Source organism: Cryptococcus neoformans, chromosome 5 (genome assembly GCF_000149385.1).
Source record: "Cryptococcus neoformans var. neoformans B-3501A chromosome 5, whole genome shotgun sequence".
Taxonomy (NCBI): Eukaryota; Fungi; Basidiomycota; class Tremellomycetes; order Tremellales; family Cryptococcaceae; genus Cryptococcus; species Cryptococcus deneoformans.
Window position 1 is genome coordinate 930,867 of NC_009181.1, and position 16,383 is coordinate 947,249.

Here is a 16,383-nt window from a genome sequence, read left to right on the forward strand (position 1 = left end):
TTTAATTCCATAGCAGCCGGTCAAAACTCTTAGGCTGACGGAGTTGCTTCCAGGTCCGCCCTTTTAACGTTACCATACATGCATACTTAAAATGTCTGTGCCTTTTAACTGAAATTGGCTGGAGAAGGTAAGGCTCGCGGTGATCGGGTGTAGGCATGTCGTACCCAAATCCCTCTTCAACTCGCACTTTCCATCACCATCCACAAATCCGTATGGCTCTTGACAGAGTTTTGTCTCCATCTCGGCCACAGGGAAGCTGCTCGCGGACTTACGTTCGTAACCATGTCGTCTCGCGTAAGAAAGCTTGAGCATATCGCCTTCATGCTCATGGGACTGGTTTGTTGGGTTTCAGAACACCAGCACGAAGTTCCAGAACGTTATTATAATCAACGACTCCCGCTATGTCAAACTCTGCCATGGATTCACTGGCGATAGACCAAATTGGCTTTGGGTAATAAGACTGTATTTATAACATCCTTGAGTGCTTTGATTTTTGTTTCTATTGTTTATATGAACAAATAATGCACGTTGTACTCCCAGTCATGGATTCAGTCAATGTGTCAGAGTGTACATACAAACTCTTTTTACAAACTTTTCCTAGTGTAATGAAATTGGGTCAAAATTTTCACTCTTAAATCCCACATGATTGTCGTCGTCCGCCACCAATCATCAAAACTAGCCACCAAGAGCAATATGGTCAGCTCCATGACACGATACATAGTCACGCGTTAATCACTCTATGTAGAGTCAGCTTTAGAATCACATACATCATGCTTAGATCGCCGATCTCACGTTTCATGAAGCTTCTTTAATTATTTCCGGGGCCTGTATACGGATCTATCGGTCGTAGTTGGACTGGTATTCTTCTTCGGTTGTAAAAGACGAATAACTTACCTGGGGACCGCGTTTTCCGCCTTCTGCCAGGCTAGAATATGTGCATTCACTGTCTACATCCATCCTCGTCCCAGCGATTTCATTACTGTTCGTCCCTAATGTCGCTTTAATAGATGCGCTGTCGCCGAAGTCTTCATCAAACTCTTCTTCTGAGAGTCCATCTAACTGAACTTCCTTCAAGTCTATCTCAAGGAGATAACTCTGGTCCTCTTCATCCTCGTAATCGGTAAGCGGGTCATTCAGTGTTAACGAATTCCCTGTTGATGGCTTTTGTACAGGCGATACCTCACGGACCATGCTTCCGTTCCCCCTTCCTAATTTCCTTCCCCTATTCTCATCTGTTTCTTCATCTTCTGCGTCTTCAAAGTGATTCACTTCTATTGCGCCCCTCATCTGCCCTCTCATTTGCGCCTGCGCATGAGCTTGTACTCTGGCCCAACCACCCATCATATACGCCTCAAAAGCTTCTTTTACCCTCTCGCAATACGCTTGCAACCTTTCCGCGCCAATCCTTTTACAAGCAACCCGCCGCACACGAATGGCATGACGGTGAACGCGTTCAGCATGACCTGGTGGGGCGTTGATTTTATCGAGAGGGTAGGATAAACAATGGATCTCGGAAATCACTAGGAGTTCGAGGAAATGACGGTCGAGGCGGGGGTACCAGCCACGGCCCTGTCGAAGAGGAGCTTCAGTCTTTTCCCATTTCCGCCACCTAAAGTAGTATGATTAAGTTGTTCTAGTGTTCATTTTGGATGACCCACATCTCAGCATCAGGTAATACCTCCTGCAGCCGATCTTCAGCTGTATCCCCAAGCAAGGCCGAACTTACCGCCATGACAGTCTGCTGTCTCAATTCCTCTTCGTAGTCGAGATCGTACATATTCAACTGTTTTTGGCAACTGAGCTGTGGTGATACTTCTTCTGACCCTTCGATCCGCTGGTTCTGAATTTGCGCACTGAATCCAAAAAGGCAAATGGCCAGTCCGTCGTTGATTCGAATTTGCTCCTGGGGATTTTTTCGTTTTTCTATGGTGGATCGCTTGTGCAGTCCTGCGGTGAATAACTTTTTCGTGTGTTTACCAGCCGGACACGCGTTGGGGACAGTATTGCGTTGGCTCAATATCGTTTTATAATGCAAGGCCTTCATTGGCTAGTGCCAGCTCAGTAGACGATAAGTTGTGGGCTCCTTTTGTCACTAAGGTATCCTGTATCGTTAGGCCCTAGAAATCCTACTGTCCGAAATGGAGGCAGATGTCGCCTTTTGTTTTCTCAACTGATGATATATATTACATTTTCGTAAGTCTCAAGCGACGCCATTCTTCCGCATCCAGCGGAATCGTTCTTACCTATCGAGATTTTGTGCTTATAGATCCCAAGGTCGGGCCTTTTATGGGTTGCCTTTTGATGAAGTGTAAGATGCGAGTGGGCAATGATATGTCTGAACTCCGGAGATGTTTTTATGCCGACCTCGTTTCTTGATGAACCCAATGCAAATAGGATGTGGCCTAGGGGCAAGCAAATCAAAGGTTGTGGCAAAACGAGACATACCTTCTGGGAATATTATTATAAGTCATTTCGAAAGAGCCGCAAAGGAAGGTCGTAAAAGGTTCGCAATGTCGACAGAGGGGGGAGGATGTAAAGGAAGGTATTTACGACGTGAAAGGTAAGTCAAAATTAGATTGTAGTCGAAGCCCATGTCAAACATGGGCAGGTGAGCGAGGATATTGCCGGCCGGCAGACCCAGTCGTCGACGACAAACTGGTAAGGGACCATCAGTTGAAGCTTCATCTGTCCTTGTCAAGCGCTAATCAAACTGTGTTCTAAGAGCCTTCGGAAAGGCTATTTTGCGAGGAACATCTGACAAAACGCGGCAACAATATGCCGATTGCTTCTTAAATTTAATTTCCTTGAGCAAAGTAATGTCAGAGAGGCATGATAGAAGCAGAAGATGAAACAAGTCGTCCCAAGATCTCAATCAGAAGTGAATGAATTCCTGACGTTGTAAGCATGCACCAATGAGCAAACGAGCATCAGCTAGCAAATAAATGTACGCTGCCAATTTTCCAATAGGAAGAATAGTGCTACATCACCTTCAAAATCTATTCGTCTTCAATTTCGATATCCCCATCAAAGTTGATTCGTCCCTTTTTTATCTTCTCCCCCTTCGCTGCTAATAAATCTTCGACTGTCTTGAGTTTTCCTCCTTCAAGGCTTTCCTGCACGTGGCCATCAGTTTCTTGTACTCTTGGCTACGGATGATCATTGGTAAACTCACTTTGAACCATCCAAGATGGTCTGCTATCAGATGTCTGTGCGATAAAGTGACTCAGTCACCTTTCTACTTTCGATGAACTTTTTAAACTTACCTTGCTTTACAGCTTGGGCATTGCACAAGCACGATACCCTTCTGATAGCTTCTTTTGGAGAACTCGTGCGTAGAACGATGGCCACAATCATCAGCAGTGCAAGTGAACGTCATTTGCCTGATACATTGAATTAGCATGTAGCACATCCTGACAAGCCAGCACGAAGGAGCTTACAGCCGTGGTTCAATCTGACCCACTTGTCTGGGACTACTTCCATTTTCGGGTGCTTCTAACTGAGGATTCTCGGGGACGCTGGAATTCCATCGCCTAGCAGTCTGGTATGCGGGATGAAGGTGGAGTGATTGCCGGAAAGCAGTAAATTTTTGGGAAACAACAATGGCTCTGGAAGTTGTAGGAGTAGCTCGAAAAGAGCGAAGTATGGATGTTCTGATGGCGGACATTTGGGACACGCTAGCTATGAATGTAGGGTAAGTCTGAATATATATTTTCAACCGTCAGCTAGTTGTCGATCCTTGGAGAACATTTCTCGCCACCTCCAATCTTCAAGGCCGTAGGCAAAGGTGGAGGCTTACGTAAATCAAAGAGATCCCTTGAGTCTAGCTTGAGGTGGGACTAAGCAGGAAGCAGCAGGAAATCCAAGGAAGGACAAATAGGGTAACAAGGACAGGAATGGACTATGACTCGAAAAAACCCGAAAAAGCCATGCATGTGAGAGAATGGGACGACGTGAACATTCGGAAAAGTCGTCGGAAAAGTCATCCTTTCTTGTTGCGCCATCTTCTAGTAGTATTGCGCTCGCCGCCGAATGAATTTCACTGTTTTTTCATTCATCTACTCTTGCAATCCAGTCTTCATTCACATTCATCTGTTCTCGTTCAATCTCACCGGCACGTACACAATGCACGCCTTCCTTGGTAACCCTGATAGACAATTAGGTAGGTCCCAACGCTTATGTATGGCGGTCAACTCACCGATTGTTTGCACAAATATCAGCCTGCGCCGAATTTATCCAAGCTTTGGAGGAATGTCACTCCAGAGGCTATCTTGCCAGGCTCGTTGGGGTCTGTAACGATCAAAAGGCTGCTTTGGGAGCTTGTCTGAGGCAAGAAGTGAGTTCATTCTATCGTATCCTTATCTGCATGAGATGTTTTTGGTGCATGGTTCGGCGACTGTATTACATGCCACCTATGAACAATCCTGACGAGTCTTGTAGCGATTGGAGCGAACTGAGAGGAACCGCAATGCCGCCAAGGAGAGAACAGCAAAGAAGAAGGCCGTCTGGGAGGCATTGGAGCGGGAGAAGGCCGAGGAAACCGGTAAAGTTTAAAAGTATACGATGAAAGCAGATGAAAGGTTGCTTGCGATGTCAGGCATGTCGTCTCGACTGTATGTGTAACCCAATATTATGTCTTTTGTTTGAACTAACCACTACCATTTCCCAGATACATTGTACTTATAGATATCGTCAATCAATTGTCACTTCTCTTATCATTACTATTGTCCATCGAAATGCATCTATTGGGTTCAGGTAAAATAAGGCCGTATTAAACCTGGTACCGTACGATTCTCGTATACGCTACACTGATTTTTCGAAAAAATCTCTCAGTAATTCTTCCAACAACTTCCCACCTGTTTTCTCTAACACGTTCTTACAAAAGAACCTGTAATCCAGCAACGAAGACACCTGCAAGTGCGACCCAGCCGCTGACCTTTGTGGTCATTCCCGCGCCACTGTCGTTAGAGGTTGAAGAAGAATTAGAGCTAGAGCCACCGCACAAGGATCCTTTTTGGCTGTCCTCGATGAGAACCCGGGGTTCACCCTGGTAGATGGTCACTGCGAGGTTTCCGGAATCGTCGGTAGTGAAAGACTCGCAAGTGAGGGCGTCAATGACGTTGGTAGAAGCGGCCCAGCCGGAAGAGGAAGAGTCGACGGAAACAGAGGTGTTGGAAGCGGAAGAACCGCTGTTAGAGAAAACAGACATAAGGGGCTTCTTGGCAACGAGAAGGGTGCTCTCAGAGGGCTGAGAGAGAGTCATCTAACACCAAAACGTCAGCCAAACTCCAGAGTAATGGACAACCGATACTGACCTTGTCAGTATAGAAAGTGCTAGAAGCGTTGCCAGCAGCAGAACGGGCAGCGTTTAAAGAAGTGAAGAACTTGTACATGTCGGAACTGGTGTCGTAGTTGCTGGTCCACATGGGCTCTCGGTTCTCAGGGTCGTTGCCACCGTTGAAGCCGGCTTCACTACCGTCTTTGGAGGGAAAAAAAATTAACCAAGGCCGTGTTTTATGCATGAAGGAACTTACAGTAAACATAGGGAATTCCATCGGTGACAAGAGGATAAGCCTGAGCATTCTTGATCAACTGTTCGGGGTATTAGTGACTAACGCACACGGAGAAAACTTGGAAGGGTGACTCACTGAAGGGTCGGTGACAAAGCTCTCAAACCTGGCGTTATCGTGGTTGTCCAAGAAAGTACCAAGAAGGGTAGGGTCGGTGAAGTTGCTATTTACATAAGAAACCATGTTGATGAGCTCGCTGAAGCTCTGTCCAGTGCCGTTGAAAGCGCGAACAAGGGGATAATAAACGGGGTAGTTGAAAGGGTTGATAGACGCATTCTTCTGGTAGCCAGCGACATATGGCACATCCGCCAGGAGGACTTCACCCTGGTTGAAGACACCGGCAGCGTTGACGAAATCTGGCCAGAAAGATTGACGAACATGCTTGACGGTATCAATTCGAATGGCATCGAAAGTGTAGTTGGAAACAAGGTCTGTGATCCATTGGTTCCAGTAAGAAACAACAGTGTCACTCTCAGTGTTCAAGTCGGCCAAAGCGACAGAGTCGTCACCAAGCCAACATTGCTCAACGTTGGTCTGGTTGTTGTAGTCAGTGATCCAGCAGAAAGGGTGGTAGTCTTCAGAAGTACTGAAAGGACCGTAAGATTCGGAGGGTTGGAAGGTAGAACTAGACGTGGCAGCGACGTGGTTAACGACGACGTCGACCTGGAGGTACATTCCCCTGGCGTGCAATGAAGAACTCAAAGTCTTAAGGTCATCAGCGGACCCAAAGTTGGAGTTGAGGGACTCGGGATCAAGAGTCCAGTAACCGTGATATGCCTCGCCCTCGCCTGTAGTGCCGCCAATGTTTTCGACGACCGGAGATATCCAGACAGTGTCAAAGCCCATTCCCTGAATATAGTCGAGTTTGTCGGCGAGAGCGGACCAAGTACCACCGCAGTATGTGCGGTCGGCGACATTACAATCGCCGGTTGAAGAAGAATTACGCGCAAATCGATCGGTGACGACTTGGTAGACTGAGCGCGAGCGCATCGCATCAGCATCAAGGGCATATGCTGGGAGGAATGAGATGAAGGGGATGAGCGCTAGGGCTGCTTGATAGGTGAGCATGGTGATGTTTATGCTATGTGGTGTTGATGCGGTACTGTAGAAAAGCGAGGAAAGAAAGTGGATAAAAAGAGCGAAAGTTTTGAGGAAACCGGAAGAAGTGCGAAGCGGGTCGAGAAATGTCGTAAATGGAGGTTATAAAGGATCTGATGCGCGAGGTCTGTGCGCTATGAGACGATGGAAAGAGTGGAGAACACTCGGTGACGACGCGTGCGGTGGCGGGGCGATGGGGGTGAGCACAACTGAGGAAGGAAGAAGAAAGAGTTACTAGAAAGCAAAGACCAAAAGCAACCAGCAGTAAACAAGCCCTCCCCCGTCTTCGACGGCTTCGTGTCATTTAGCGCCATTTTCGTGCACAGCTAAAACAGACTTCTATTCTTGCATACATGTATTTCACTCAGGTTATGCGCCTTGTGCGTTTCACGCTTTTTACGGCAGCCGCCATCCGTAATCTGTTTTCGTCTCCTCTCCTCCTCCCCTCTTCTTATGTGACTCACTCCCCTGTTTACTTTCTTCTCGTCCTCTTTTTTTCCTACGAGGGTCCCCCCATCCAAGGAAGCAAGAAACCAGCCGACGAGAAAGAAACGCCTGTGCACTGTGCAGGGTTCATGCGAGAATAAGGGCAATCAAATCTCCGTCCCTGCTAGATCCTGTGCAAGGTTTTTGCTGCGGATTTTTGCGCGCGTTTTGCGTATGCTGCATAATAAAATTGCCCGGGGGCCGTCGTGTACCTGCGCTGCCAACGGCCAGTGGCCACCCCGATACTGCTGGGCGCCCTCGCAACAAGCCATGCCGGAGCATGCATGATCGTTTGCGCTTTGAGATGCCCGTCGTGACCGCCTACGTAGTAGACTACTACGGCCTGCGCTCTGTCTCGATAATCGAAAGTTTTCCACTTATTATGCACCGCTAAACAGGCATGCGGACATCAATCATCTCCGCATCTTCTCTCGCTACGTATGCCCCGTCAATATTGCAGTGACAGCAGTCAACGAACCTCCACAGCAAATAACAAACAGCAGCGAGCAGCGCCAAAAGACGTTCTTGTTTGGACCCAGCTTGGCGTATGATCTTCTCTTCTTCTGTCCTCTGTGTGCTTTGTGTTTTCTAACCTTTATCATGTAAACGTATCGACGGATGGTTCGTCGCATCCTCATCATCATTTCGTTCTCAGACTGCTCTGCAGCAAGTAATACGTATTGATGACCAGTAGTCGTGGACTGCCACTACTCATAATAATACTACTCGTCGTACTAAATGGAGCAAGTCATCCTTGTTTTTACCCAAGCGTTACTACTATGCTTCGCATACCAATTACACATTCTCAAGTCATCTCTTCTCTCGGTCACCATAATATGGCGGTCTGTAATAACTCACAAAGCAATTGCAGCGATGCAGTTGCTAACATCATTCCGTCCAACATTCAATGATATATCAGATTAGAGATCCAAGAGATGGTACTCTCCGTCATCGACAACCATCAACCATCAACAGAACCGCAAAAAAACCATATCTAGTCCTTGGTATGGCAATCTGCGCATGACCTTAGACTGTAAAAAATACGCAAAACAGCTTGTCGACTGCAGCAGGCCTGTAATTTGCTGGAAAAAATACACCCGCCGAACCACTGTAGGACAGATTACAAGGTAATCGAAAAGTTGCATGACATTGTTTACAGGCTCTCTCGCTCAAGGTTTACCCTCTATTTGGGCCAACATGAAACCAAAGGCCGAAAGCCAGGTTGTTGATTGCAAAATGCAGACCATTACTACAAATGTGTCATGATGTAACTCAACTATGCTATTCACCAAAAATGCCCTTTGCCATCATTTATCTGAAACGCATCGTATTCGTTGTCGCTTGATGGGGTTTTATGAAGCCAATAACAATCCAAGGAATAGAAAGCGTCCCATATACAGATGAGCAAACTATCTAATGAACACAAACAAGGTCAGGGTCATTAATTCTGATCATCAGCTACTTCTTTTCGCAAGTACTACCTTCATTAGCTGTGCGGATCACAAATGCTTGTTATTACTATTGCTCTAATCATGCGCCTATGCGCTCTCATGGATAGGTATCGGTACAACTCAAAGAAGAGATGTATATCCTCGGGACCTGTTACCTACCAGATTCCTTTCCATACTATAGTAGGCGCATGATTTTCATGTGCGTATCGTCAGTTCACAAATCTTCGAGTTATTGCTTTTTAACTCTGAGTAAAAATGGCACTAGCCAAAGTTGGATCGGATATATCATCTCATTTCGGTAATCTGCTAATGAAATGACCGTTTAAACAAGAAACATAAATGAGGAGGAACAGCTGTGAAGAGCGATGATGAATCATGATTCACGATTGATTTTACGTACGATTTCGACAACCAGGCGGACTGCTCTTTGCCATAGGGTTGGACAGCTCGCGATGCTTGACATGGATATGCTTATTGCTTCCTCCAAAGCATGAATGGGGGGAAGTGAAAAATTAATCATCAAGATCTCCGGAAAAGTCTTGGAGAAATACAGGTTACCGAAGCATCGTCTGGGTCTCTACATGGAATCCTACTTCTTGTCGAAAAAAAATACGAAGGATTTCGGGATTTTCCTTGGGATAATAGTGGCTGATGCGAATGGGCTTCGTTTCTTTTGGATTTGCCCTACTCCTGCTATGTAGGCTAGGCAAAGTGGGAAACCGTGTCGTGAAGATGAACAAACACGCTGTCTCTTTGGTGTGCATAGCGGCTGCCAGCAGCTGGTTGCGCAAACAAGCAGTCTCAAGTCTTCAGTCAAGCTACCGGCGGCTATGGAGTGCCCTCCGAGGTGCCCCGGGGGAATTTGAAATGTTGTAGTTTGTTGCGGGGAGAGTGTGCCTGGGGGGCTAGAGATGGATTGGGGTGGAATGACGGCCGATGTATATAACCAGGTCTTCCTTCCTTTGATGCCGCCTTTTCTCGCTACTGCACAGTACAGGTTATGAGTTGAAAGAGGAGCACAAGAAGTAATCCACAGCCACCGCCCAGCTACAACCAACCACAGCCGCGATAAGGATCTGGTCCCCCACGCTACTCTGACGACACCTCCAGCAGCACGTGCGACGACACCCGCCGATCTATCTTAGGTTTACGTCCATTGCCCCGTCCTGAATCCTGGACCTTCTCTTTTCACGCGTCCTCTGCTCCACCACGCAGCCCACCGCAACCCGCAGCTGTCTACGTCTATATATCCACCTGCATCCTCGCAACTATATCCCCTTTCCCACATCCAGTTACAGGTAAATTCCCGCGAATCCCCGTCCCCATCTCGGGACGCAAAGTCACCTGCTCACACCTGCATCCACAGAGCCTACGCCACCTTTCACTTCCGCTCACCACCAAGGACATTCTTCATGACCTCTCCCATCCCCATCAATCCCGACGCTACCGCGGCCCGCCAGGCCTCTCCGCCAGGCCTCTCGACTACTACCCCGGGATCTTCCGCTTCATCCATCTCCCCGCATACACCCTTCTTCCCACCCCCAGGCCTTGCCGCATCCGCCACACCCACCCAGCCCAGTTCACTTTTCAAATGGGCTGCTTCTTTCGGAAGATCACCTCCCAAGCCTCCGATGATGGGTGTGGATGGTAGCCAGAAAAAGGCGGGAACTGAAGGAGCCGAGCATGAGAACGTCCCTTTCGAGTTCGGGGACTTTAGGGACACCAGCGCTCAGTCATGGGCAAATGGAAGAAGAGCAATGTCTGTTAGCGCTCCATATGGCGGTCCCGGTCAGAGTGGAATCACAGAATTGTTGAAAAGCAATGGGTCGTACTCGCCTACCGAGCCAAAGGGCGTTATGGCCGATAAGGTGGCAAGAGGCCAAGGTGTTCTCAGAAGATTGAGCATGGGCGGGTACAAGGTGAGGAGCACAGCTGTAATAGGAAGATCCGATCCATTAACTTTTTAAAAATAGGGTATCATCTCTCCACCTCCTCAAAACTCTACTCTTCCGCCATCACCTTCGCAGCCTGCGACTTTGCCACCTCCCGCCCCTCCCGCACCCACTCCTGTTGGCTCTCAAGGCGCTGCCGAGATCAACAAGGCTGCAGCCCTCGGCGCCAACACACGTGTCCGGGGCAGGAGATACTCTGAGACTGCAGGAACAAGGAAAAGGGGTGTTTCTCCTGTAAGTAATGATACAATTTCAACTGGCACAAGTGTCTGAAAGCTGATGGGGCGGAAAGATGGGTGAGCGTCTCTTGAGGGAACAAGGTCACTTTTAAGGCTCTGGCTATCATCTTATATGGTGGATTGATTAACCAAGGAAAAAACCATCAAAGTTGTATATCAAGGTTCAGATAGTTGTCACCCACTGCAAAGCATAGAAAATACCAAAAAAGAAATGACGTTGTAGCAAGTGCTCGAGGTTACCGGATGACCAAAGTGGGGTTGAACAGAGTTGTGGCGACGAATGAACTTGGCTAGTAACGAGGCTTGATCATTATTTCCGATCTTCTCAGTGTTATTTGTAGTATTATACGACGGCTTCTTACATTGAAAGTCTTTTCCACACTTATGTATAGTAGTTTACTCGTAATAACGCAGCAGGACTGGTACCCAAACCTTATGAAGAATGTTCCACTTGGCTCTGCCGGTCCTTGAACTAGCTAATGCAATAGTCCTCTTGGACCTCAAGCTCATACAGCTAACCCTCGCTCATATGCTTAAGGACAGAAAAATCCGGCATTTAGCGTGACATATCTATCTACCAATGCTCTTTCCAAGGCTGAAAAGTACCTACCTACCAGGCGCCGAAGCGCGTCAACCGATTGAGTGCTGCTGCGTGTGAGAGACAACCGTGTTCATCATCATCCATCCATCTTCGCTTTCCGCTCTTTGCGTTCCCCCTCTCGCTACTCTAATCCTCCCTCTATAGTCCATTCTCCGGACGTTGTGCTTATATCAGCATCATCTATCCACCATGTCCTACGACCAAGTTCCTTCCGAATCCCATCAGTTCATGTACGCCTCCTTTCTCCCCTACCTTCTCCTTCCATGCCCCTACTAACGTTCTCGTCCTTAGCCAACCTGACGAAGACGACCTTGAAGCGCTCTCTTTCTCCCACCCTAATCCCAATCCGACCCCTTCCGGTTCTTCATCCCAGCAGCAACCCCAACCCAGCCACGTTGCTGGCCCGTCCAACCCTTCGGGTGTGTCTGGTAAGATTGGTCAGGATGGGCCGAGCAATAAACCTCGAGCGGCGACGAGCACGACGGGCTGGGGAGGCGTGAGGGTTGAAACGCGGTATACGGGAGAGTCTACCTTGGACGAACCAGTATCAAAGACCATTGTGCGTATTCTTTGTCCAGATCATCTTATTTACATGGTATTGATGAAATACCGATAGATGCGTGACCTCAACTCGATCTACGCCAAGCTTATACTCATACTCTACCCTCCAAAAGGCGGTCACAGCCAGCTTCTTCGAGACTGGGACCTTTGGGGCCCGCTTGTCATTTGTTTGGCACTCGCCATCGTTCTCTCTATCGATGCGCCGCAAGATCAATCGATGCAAGTCTTTTCGCTGGTTATCTCTTTGATCACTGTCGGATCTGTGGTGGTGACTGTCAACTCGAAACTGTTGGGTGGGAAAGTCTCATTCTTCCAGAGTTTGGTGAGTGGGCATTAGAGATTGAAAAGTGCTCAGGAATGCTGACACTTTGTTTCAGTGTGTGTTGGGTTATGCAATTGCACCGATATTGATCGCTTCCATTGTCTCCTTCCTCGTTCACAACATCTTTGTCCGCATACCCGTAACCTTGGCATGTTGGGGCTGGTCCGTTTGGGGTGAATCTTGTCCAAATCATTCAGAAAGATAACATATGCTAATTATTCTCAGCATCAATGAACTTTTTCAACGGTACACAGCTCCCAGAGAGCCGAACATTCCTTGCCGTCTATCCCATGTGCCTCTTTTTCTTTGTCCTTGCGTGGATGATCATCATCCAGTAAATTTGTACATTATGTCAGTGGGGACGGAGAAAAGTATGCATTACAACAGGGAATGTCTACACATATTGAACACGCTATACGAACAGAGAATACAAAAGATAAACGACTATGTAGAGAGTTTGTCTTTACGTTCAGGATCTCCATCATTTACCCGGAGTACTTTGGCGAATTCTGGGTAGTTGAAACGACCTTGCCTATCTGTGAAAGGGCCAGAGAAGAGTCTCTCAATCTGCAAGAAGTTATCAGCAGTGATCTGCCTCATGCAATCATCATGGAATCAGACCCACCTCCCAGTCTTCCATTCTATCACCCAACTCTCCTAGATGTTTTCTCATCGTCTTGACATCCACGTACCCCTTATCGCCATCATCGAAGCATGCAAAGGCATCGACTAGATCTTGCTCTGGATCAAGCTGTATAAGTCGCTCACCCATCATGGACAGGAACTGAGTGAAGTTGACCCCGTCGGAAGGACTGATCGGTTTGCTTTGTGTTGCGGCAGAGCTTCCGGGGCGGGAGGTAAGGAGGGAATGGAGGAGCTCGGGTGTCGGTGTTTGTCCTGACGGCAGCATGTAGATGTCAGCTTTTATACAACCCCTTCACAAGCTTATATGCGTACCAAGGTTAGTAAGCATTTCTCTAAGGTCACTTTCCGTCACCCTTCCATCGCCATCTTGATCAATCATGGTGAAAGCTTCTTTGAACTGCTTGACCTGTTGCGGGGTGAACATGGTGTATGCACCTCCTGAGGGTTCTCGCCTGCCTTGTGAGGACTTTTTGACTTGAGACGGAAGGCCCTTTCCGAGTGATGGTTTGTTAGACATGCTGACCGAGAAGGTAATACTTGTTTCTTTCGTCTGAAGGAAAGTCGGTTGGTCGTTGATTTCGGCTGTTGTTGTTGTCGTTCATTCAGTTCTTGTTCGCTGCTCAATCGGGCTCAGACGCGCCCACAAAATATTACGTAAACCTCCACCCCTCATCTGACGATGAGAAAAAGTTGTCAAGCGTTGTTGATTTTCGCTGCTCCCTTTTCATTTTCCCATCTCTCTCATCTCTTCTATTTACTGGATCCGTTGTCCAAAGCGTAAGTTCATATTCTCTCTTTTCACACACACCTACATGCCTGCCATACCAGCTCTTGTCATGATGTTTGTAAATCTTATCTACATTATCAGAACAACACATGTTGTACACTTTATCCATTCTTACACCTGAACTCTTTCGTTTCACCTCTCGTTTTTGACTCTTGCACGAGGAGATGGCGCTGACAAATGATTACAGGCTCATCCGCACATCTCGACCACGCTCTGGCGCCTCAAGTAAATGTACGCCTCTTCCATAGTGTTGTACTTGTATATATGCTTATGAATGCGTTGCTCCTTTTATAATCAGACTTGTTTGGGCACCATGAACTTTTACAAATCTGCAGCTCTCGCGCTCGACCATCTTGATAAGCACCAGGGATCAGTAAAAGGGTCTTTGGCAGCTGCTGGTGTGAAAGCTTCAGGCGCTGAAGCCAAGCGTATATTAGCATGTAAGATATTCTAAGGCTGTTTGTAAGAATGAGTACTGATAGGTATCGTAGTGATTATCGAGACCCTCAAATGTTGGATTTCATAGCTCAAATATCGGCATTCGTCATACTAACACCTTTGAGATAGATCGTCCTGTCCTCCAACAACTGCTTAAGACGGTCCCCATCCTCGCACTTGAACGTACCACTTTCCCTTCCCGCACGCCCGCCAAGACCCCGACTTCACAATCTCTCGTCCTCGTACTCTTACACGATCTCCTCTTCTCATCTAGGTCTCGTATCGAAGCGTCCGATAAATGGCCACCCAAACCCGCTGTGATGCGTCACCAAGCGAGGTTAAAGGCTGAACTTGTCAGAATCCAAATCAGGGAAGGCAAGACGAAAAAGGAAGACTTGGCAAAGACAAGTGGTGAAGGAGAGGCTGTGAGATATATCCGATATAACCCCAATGCAGGGAGACCTTTTGAAGAGCTCGGGGAGTATCTGAAGAAGAAGGGATATACAAAGCTGGATGAGCCTGTTTATCCTATACCTGAAGGAAAGTACTTTGCCGACCCGCACCTGTCAGACGTGTTGTTAGCCTTCCCAGGTTCAGCCAATTGGTGGGTAAATGATGAATGGTACGAGGGCGGAGGTGTAATCCTCCAAGACAAGGCGAGTTGTTTCCCGGCTCGGGTTTTAATGGAAGGATGGGTGGAAGGTGAAGGAGAGTGTTTGGACGCTACGTGAGTCTTTTTTGCCTAATTAGAACTCCAGAGAGTCGGTGTTGAGAAGATATTAGGTCTGCACCAGGTAACAAAACTAGTTACGTTTCGGCTTTGATGGCGAACAGGGGCAAAGTAAGTCTATTCCGACGACTGCAAAGGAAAATATTGTTCTAACGGTGACCTACAGCTCCATGCATTTGAGCGCTCTCCCAATCGATTCAAGACTCTTGAGAAGATGCTCGAGAAAGCCCGCTGCTCCAACGTACAAGCTCAAAGAGCTGACTTCACAGACACTGATCCTAAAAGTAAAGAGTTCAAGAATGTCACACGCATGTAGGTCATTGATGGCAATCCGTTGAAAGCGACGTAGTATTGATGAACGAGTTAGATTACTTGATCCGAGTTGTTCCGGTTCGGGGATCGTCAACAGGTTGGACTATCTCGTGGATGACGGTAAGTTCTTCTGGTGACTTTGTTTGACAGTCAGATCTAAAGATGATGTAGATGCCGAGGAATCAGATTCGAAAACAGAACGTCTAGAGAAGTTGGCGAGCTTCCAGCTTCAAATGATCCTTCACGCTTTCAAATGTGGGTACTAGCCGTCCTTTTCGATTGTGCTAACGTTACTATACCTGCTTAGTTCCGTCAGCTCAACGGATTGTCTATTCCACATGCTCTATCCACCCTGAGGAAGACGAGCGTGTCGTCATGGCGGCTCTGCAGTCGAATACTGCCAAAGAGAATGGATGGGGTCTGGCAAGTCGAGAGTCCGTTCTACCCAAATGGGAGAGAAGAGGAAGGCCTGAGGAAATGGAAGGAGACGAGGGTGAGTTGTGTCGTTGGAGCATCGTTGGCGCCGGACCAAACTGACGCGGAGTAGAACTCGCCAACGGCGTGATTCGGTGCCTTCCAGAAGACAAGACTAACGGATTCTTCGTCTCATGCTTCATGCGTGGTGACACAGGCATTCGACCTAAGGCCACAAAGAAAGCAAAGGATCAACGACCACCCAAGCGTCCACTAATAGAGGAACAGGAGGAGATCGCTGAAGAAAAAGGTTCCCCTACTGTTGCTGTTGATGAGGAGGGTGGCGAACAAGCTGGAAAACAAGACAGGCTGGCCGCGAATATCCCTCGGAAAGAAAAGACAAAAGCTCAGTTGGAGAGGGCTAAACGCAAGAAAGCTCAGCAGAAAGTTAAGGGGAAGAAGCGCAAGGTAGAGTTGTAACTGCTGACAATGCAGTTGCTGCTATTGAGAATTGCTCGCTTTTGATTTGAGCAATGTCTGTTTATCTGCAGTATCGGCATTCGGGAGAAGCATGTATGTGCATTGTTGAGTCACGCGTCATCGTGCACCATCGCGTGCCCATGTGTGAGTGTAATGGGGCAAAACGAACAAAAACGGCGAAATGCTTCGCTTTCGACCTCTGCTGACGGCCAGAAAACAACGTTTGGTATTTGACGTCCGACCATCACGCAGAGGACGTCCTCATGTGTTCTTCCATCTGCCACGTTCTGCGTTCTGATT

The 16,383-nt window shown here is 47.6% G+C and overlaps 8 protein-coding genes across 8 annotated transcripts; 4 read left to right on the forward strand and 4 right to left on the reverse strand.

Moving 5' to 3' along the window:
* Nucleotides 1–837: 837 nt before the first annotated feature.
* Nucleotides 838–1,777, reverse strand: CNBE3460 (hypothetical protein; the record flags this gene model as incomplete). Its single annotated transcript, XM_769979.1, has 2 exons — nt 838–1,609; nt 1,659–1,777. 2 exons carry the CDS (start codon nt 1,775–1,777, stop codon nt 838–840), a joined length of 891 nt encoding a protein of 296 aa, XP_775072.1.
* A 1,219-nt stretch (nt 1,778–2,996) lies between these two features.
* CNBE3470 (hypothetical protein) lies at nt 2,997–3,664 on the reverse strand (the record flags this gene model as incomplete). Its single annotated transcript, XM_769980.1, has 4 exons — nt 2,997–3,113; nt 3,173–3,206; nt 3,264–3,380; nt 3,438–3,664. The coding sequence occupies 4 exons, from the start codon at nt 3,662–3,664 to the stop codon at nt 2,997–2,999; spliced, it is 495 nt and encodes a 164-aa protein (XP_775073.1).
* A 458-nt stretch (nt 3,665–4,122) lies between these two features.
* On the forward strand, nt 4,123–4,551 carry CNBE3480 (hypothetical protein; the record flags this gene model as incomplete). Its single annotated transcript, XM_769981.1, has 3 exons — nt 4,123–4,159; nt 4,218–4,333; nt 4,438–4,551. The coding sequence occupies 3 exons, from the start codon at nt 4,123–4,125 to the stop codon at nt 4,549–4,551; spliced, it is 267 nt and encodes an 88-aa protein (XP_775074.1).
* A 322-nt stretch (nt 4,552–4,873) lies between these two features.
* Nucleotides 4,874–6,635, reverse strand: CNBE3490 (hypothetical protein; the record flags this gene model as incomplete). Its single annotated transcript, XM_769982.1, has 4 exons — nt 4,874–5,260; nt 5,313–5,476; nt 5,532–5,589; nt 5,646–6,635. 4 exons carry the CDS (start codon nt 6,633–6,635, stop codon nt 4,874–4,876), a joined length of 1,599 nt encoding a protein of 532 aa, XP_775075.1.
* Nucleotides 6,636–10,014: 3,379 nt separating this feature from the next.
* CNBE3500 (hypothetical protein) lies at nt 10,015–10,885 on the forward strand (the record flags this gene model as incomplete). The annotated part of the gene is made up of 3 exons (XM_769983.1): nt 10,015–10,521; nt 10,576–10,788; nt 10,847–10,885. The coding sequence occupies 3 exons, from the start codon at nt 10,015–10,017 to the stop codon at nt 10,883–10,885; spliced, it is 759 nt and encodes a 252-aa protein (XP_775076.1).
* A 698-nt stretch (nt 10,886–11,583) lies between these two features.
* CNBE3510 (hypothetical protein) lies at nt 11,584–12,615 on the forward strand (the record flags this gene model as incomplete). The annotated part of the gene is made up of 5 exons (XM_769984.1): nt 11,584–11,624; nt 11,686–11,953; nt 12,011–12,277; nt 12,333–12,450; nt 12,503–12,615. The coding sequence occupies 5 exons, from the start codon at nt 11,584–11,586 to the stop codon at nt 12,613–12,615; spliced, it is 807 nt and encodes a 268-aa protein (XP_775077.1).
* A 106-nt stretch (nt 12,616–12,721) lies between these two features.
* On the reverse strand, nt 12,722–13,439 carry CNBE3520 (hypothetical protein; the record flags this gene model as incomplete). Its single annotated transcript, XM_769985.1, has 3 exons — nt 12,722–12,844; nt 12,903–13,174; nt 13,235–13,439. 3 exons carry the CDS (start codon nt 13,437–13,439, stop codon nt 12,722–12,724), a joined length of 600 nt encoding a protein of 199 aa, XP_775078.1.
* A 447-nt stretch (nt 13,440–13,886) lies between these two features.
* On the forward strand, nt 13,887–16,083 carry CNBE3530 (hypothetical protein; the record flags this gene model as incomplete). The annotated part of the gene is made up of 10 exons (XM_769986.1): nt 13,887–13,940; nt 14,008–14,149; nt 14,201–14,221; nt 14,277–14,874; nt 14,931–14,988; nt 15,044–15,189; nt 15,245–15,309; nt 15,361–15,444; nt 15,497–15,682; nt 15,737–16,083. The coding sequence occupies 10 exons, from the start codon at nt 13,887–13,889 to the stop codon at nt 16,081–16,083; spliced, it is 1,701 nt and encodes a 566-aa protein (XP_775079.1).
* Between the last annotated feature and the right edge of the window lie 300 nt (nt 16,084–16,383).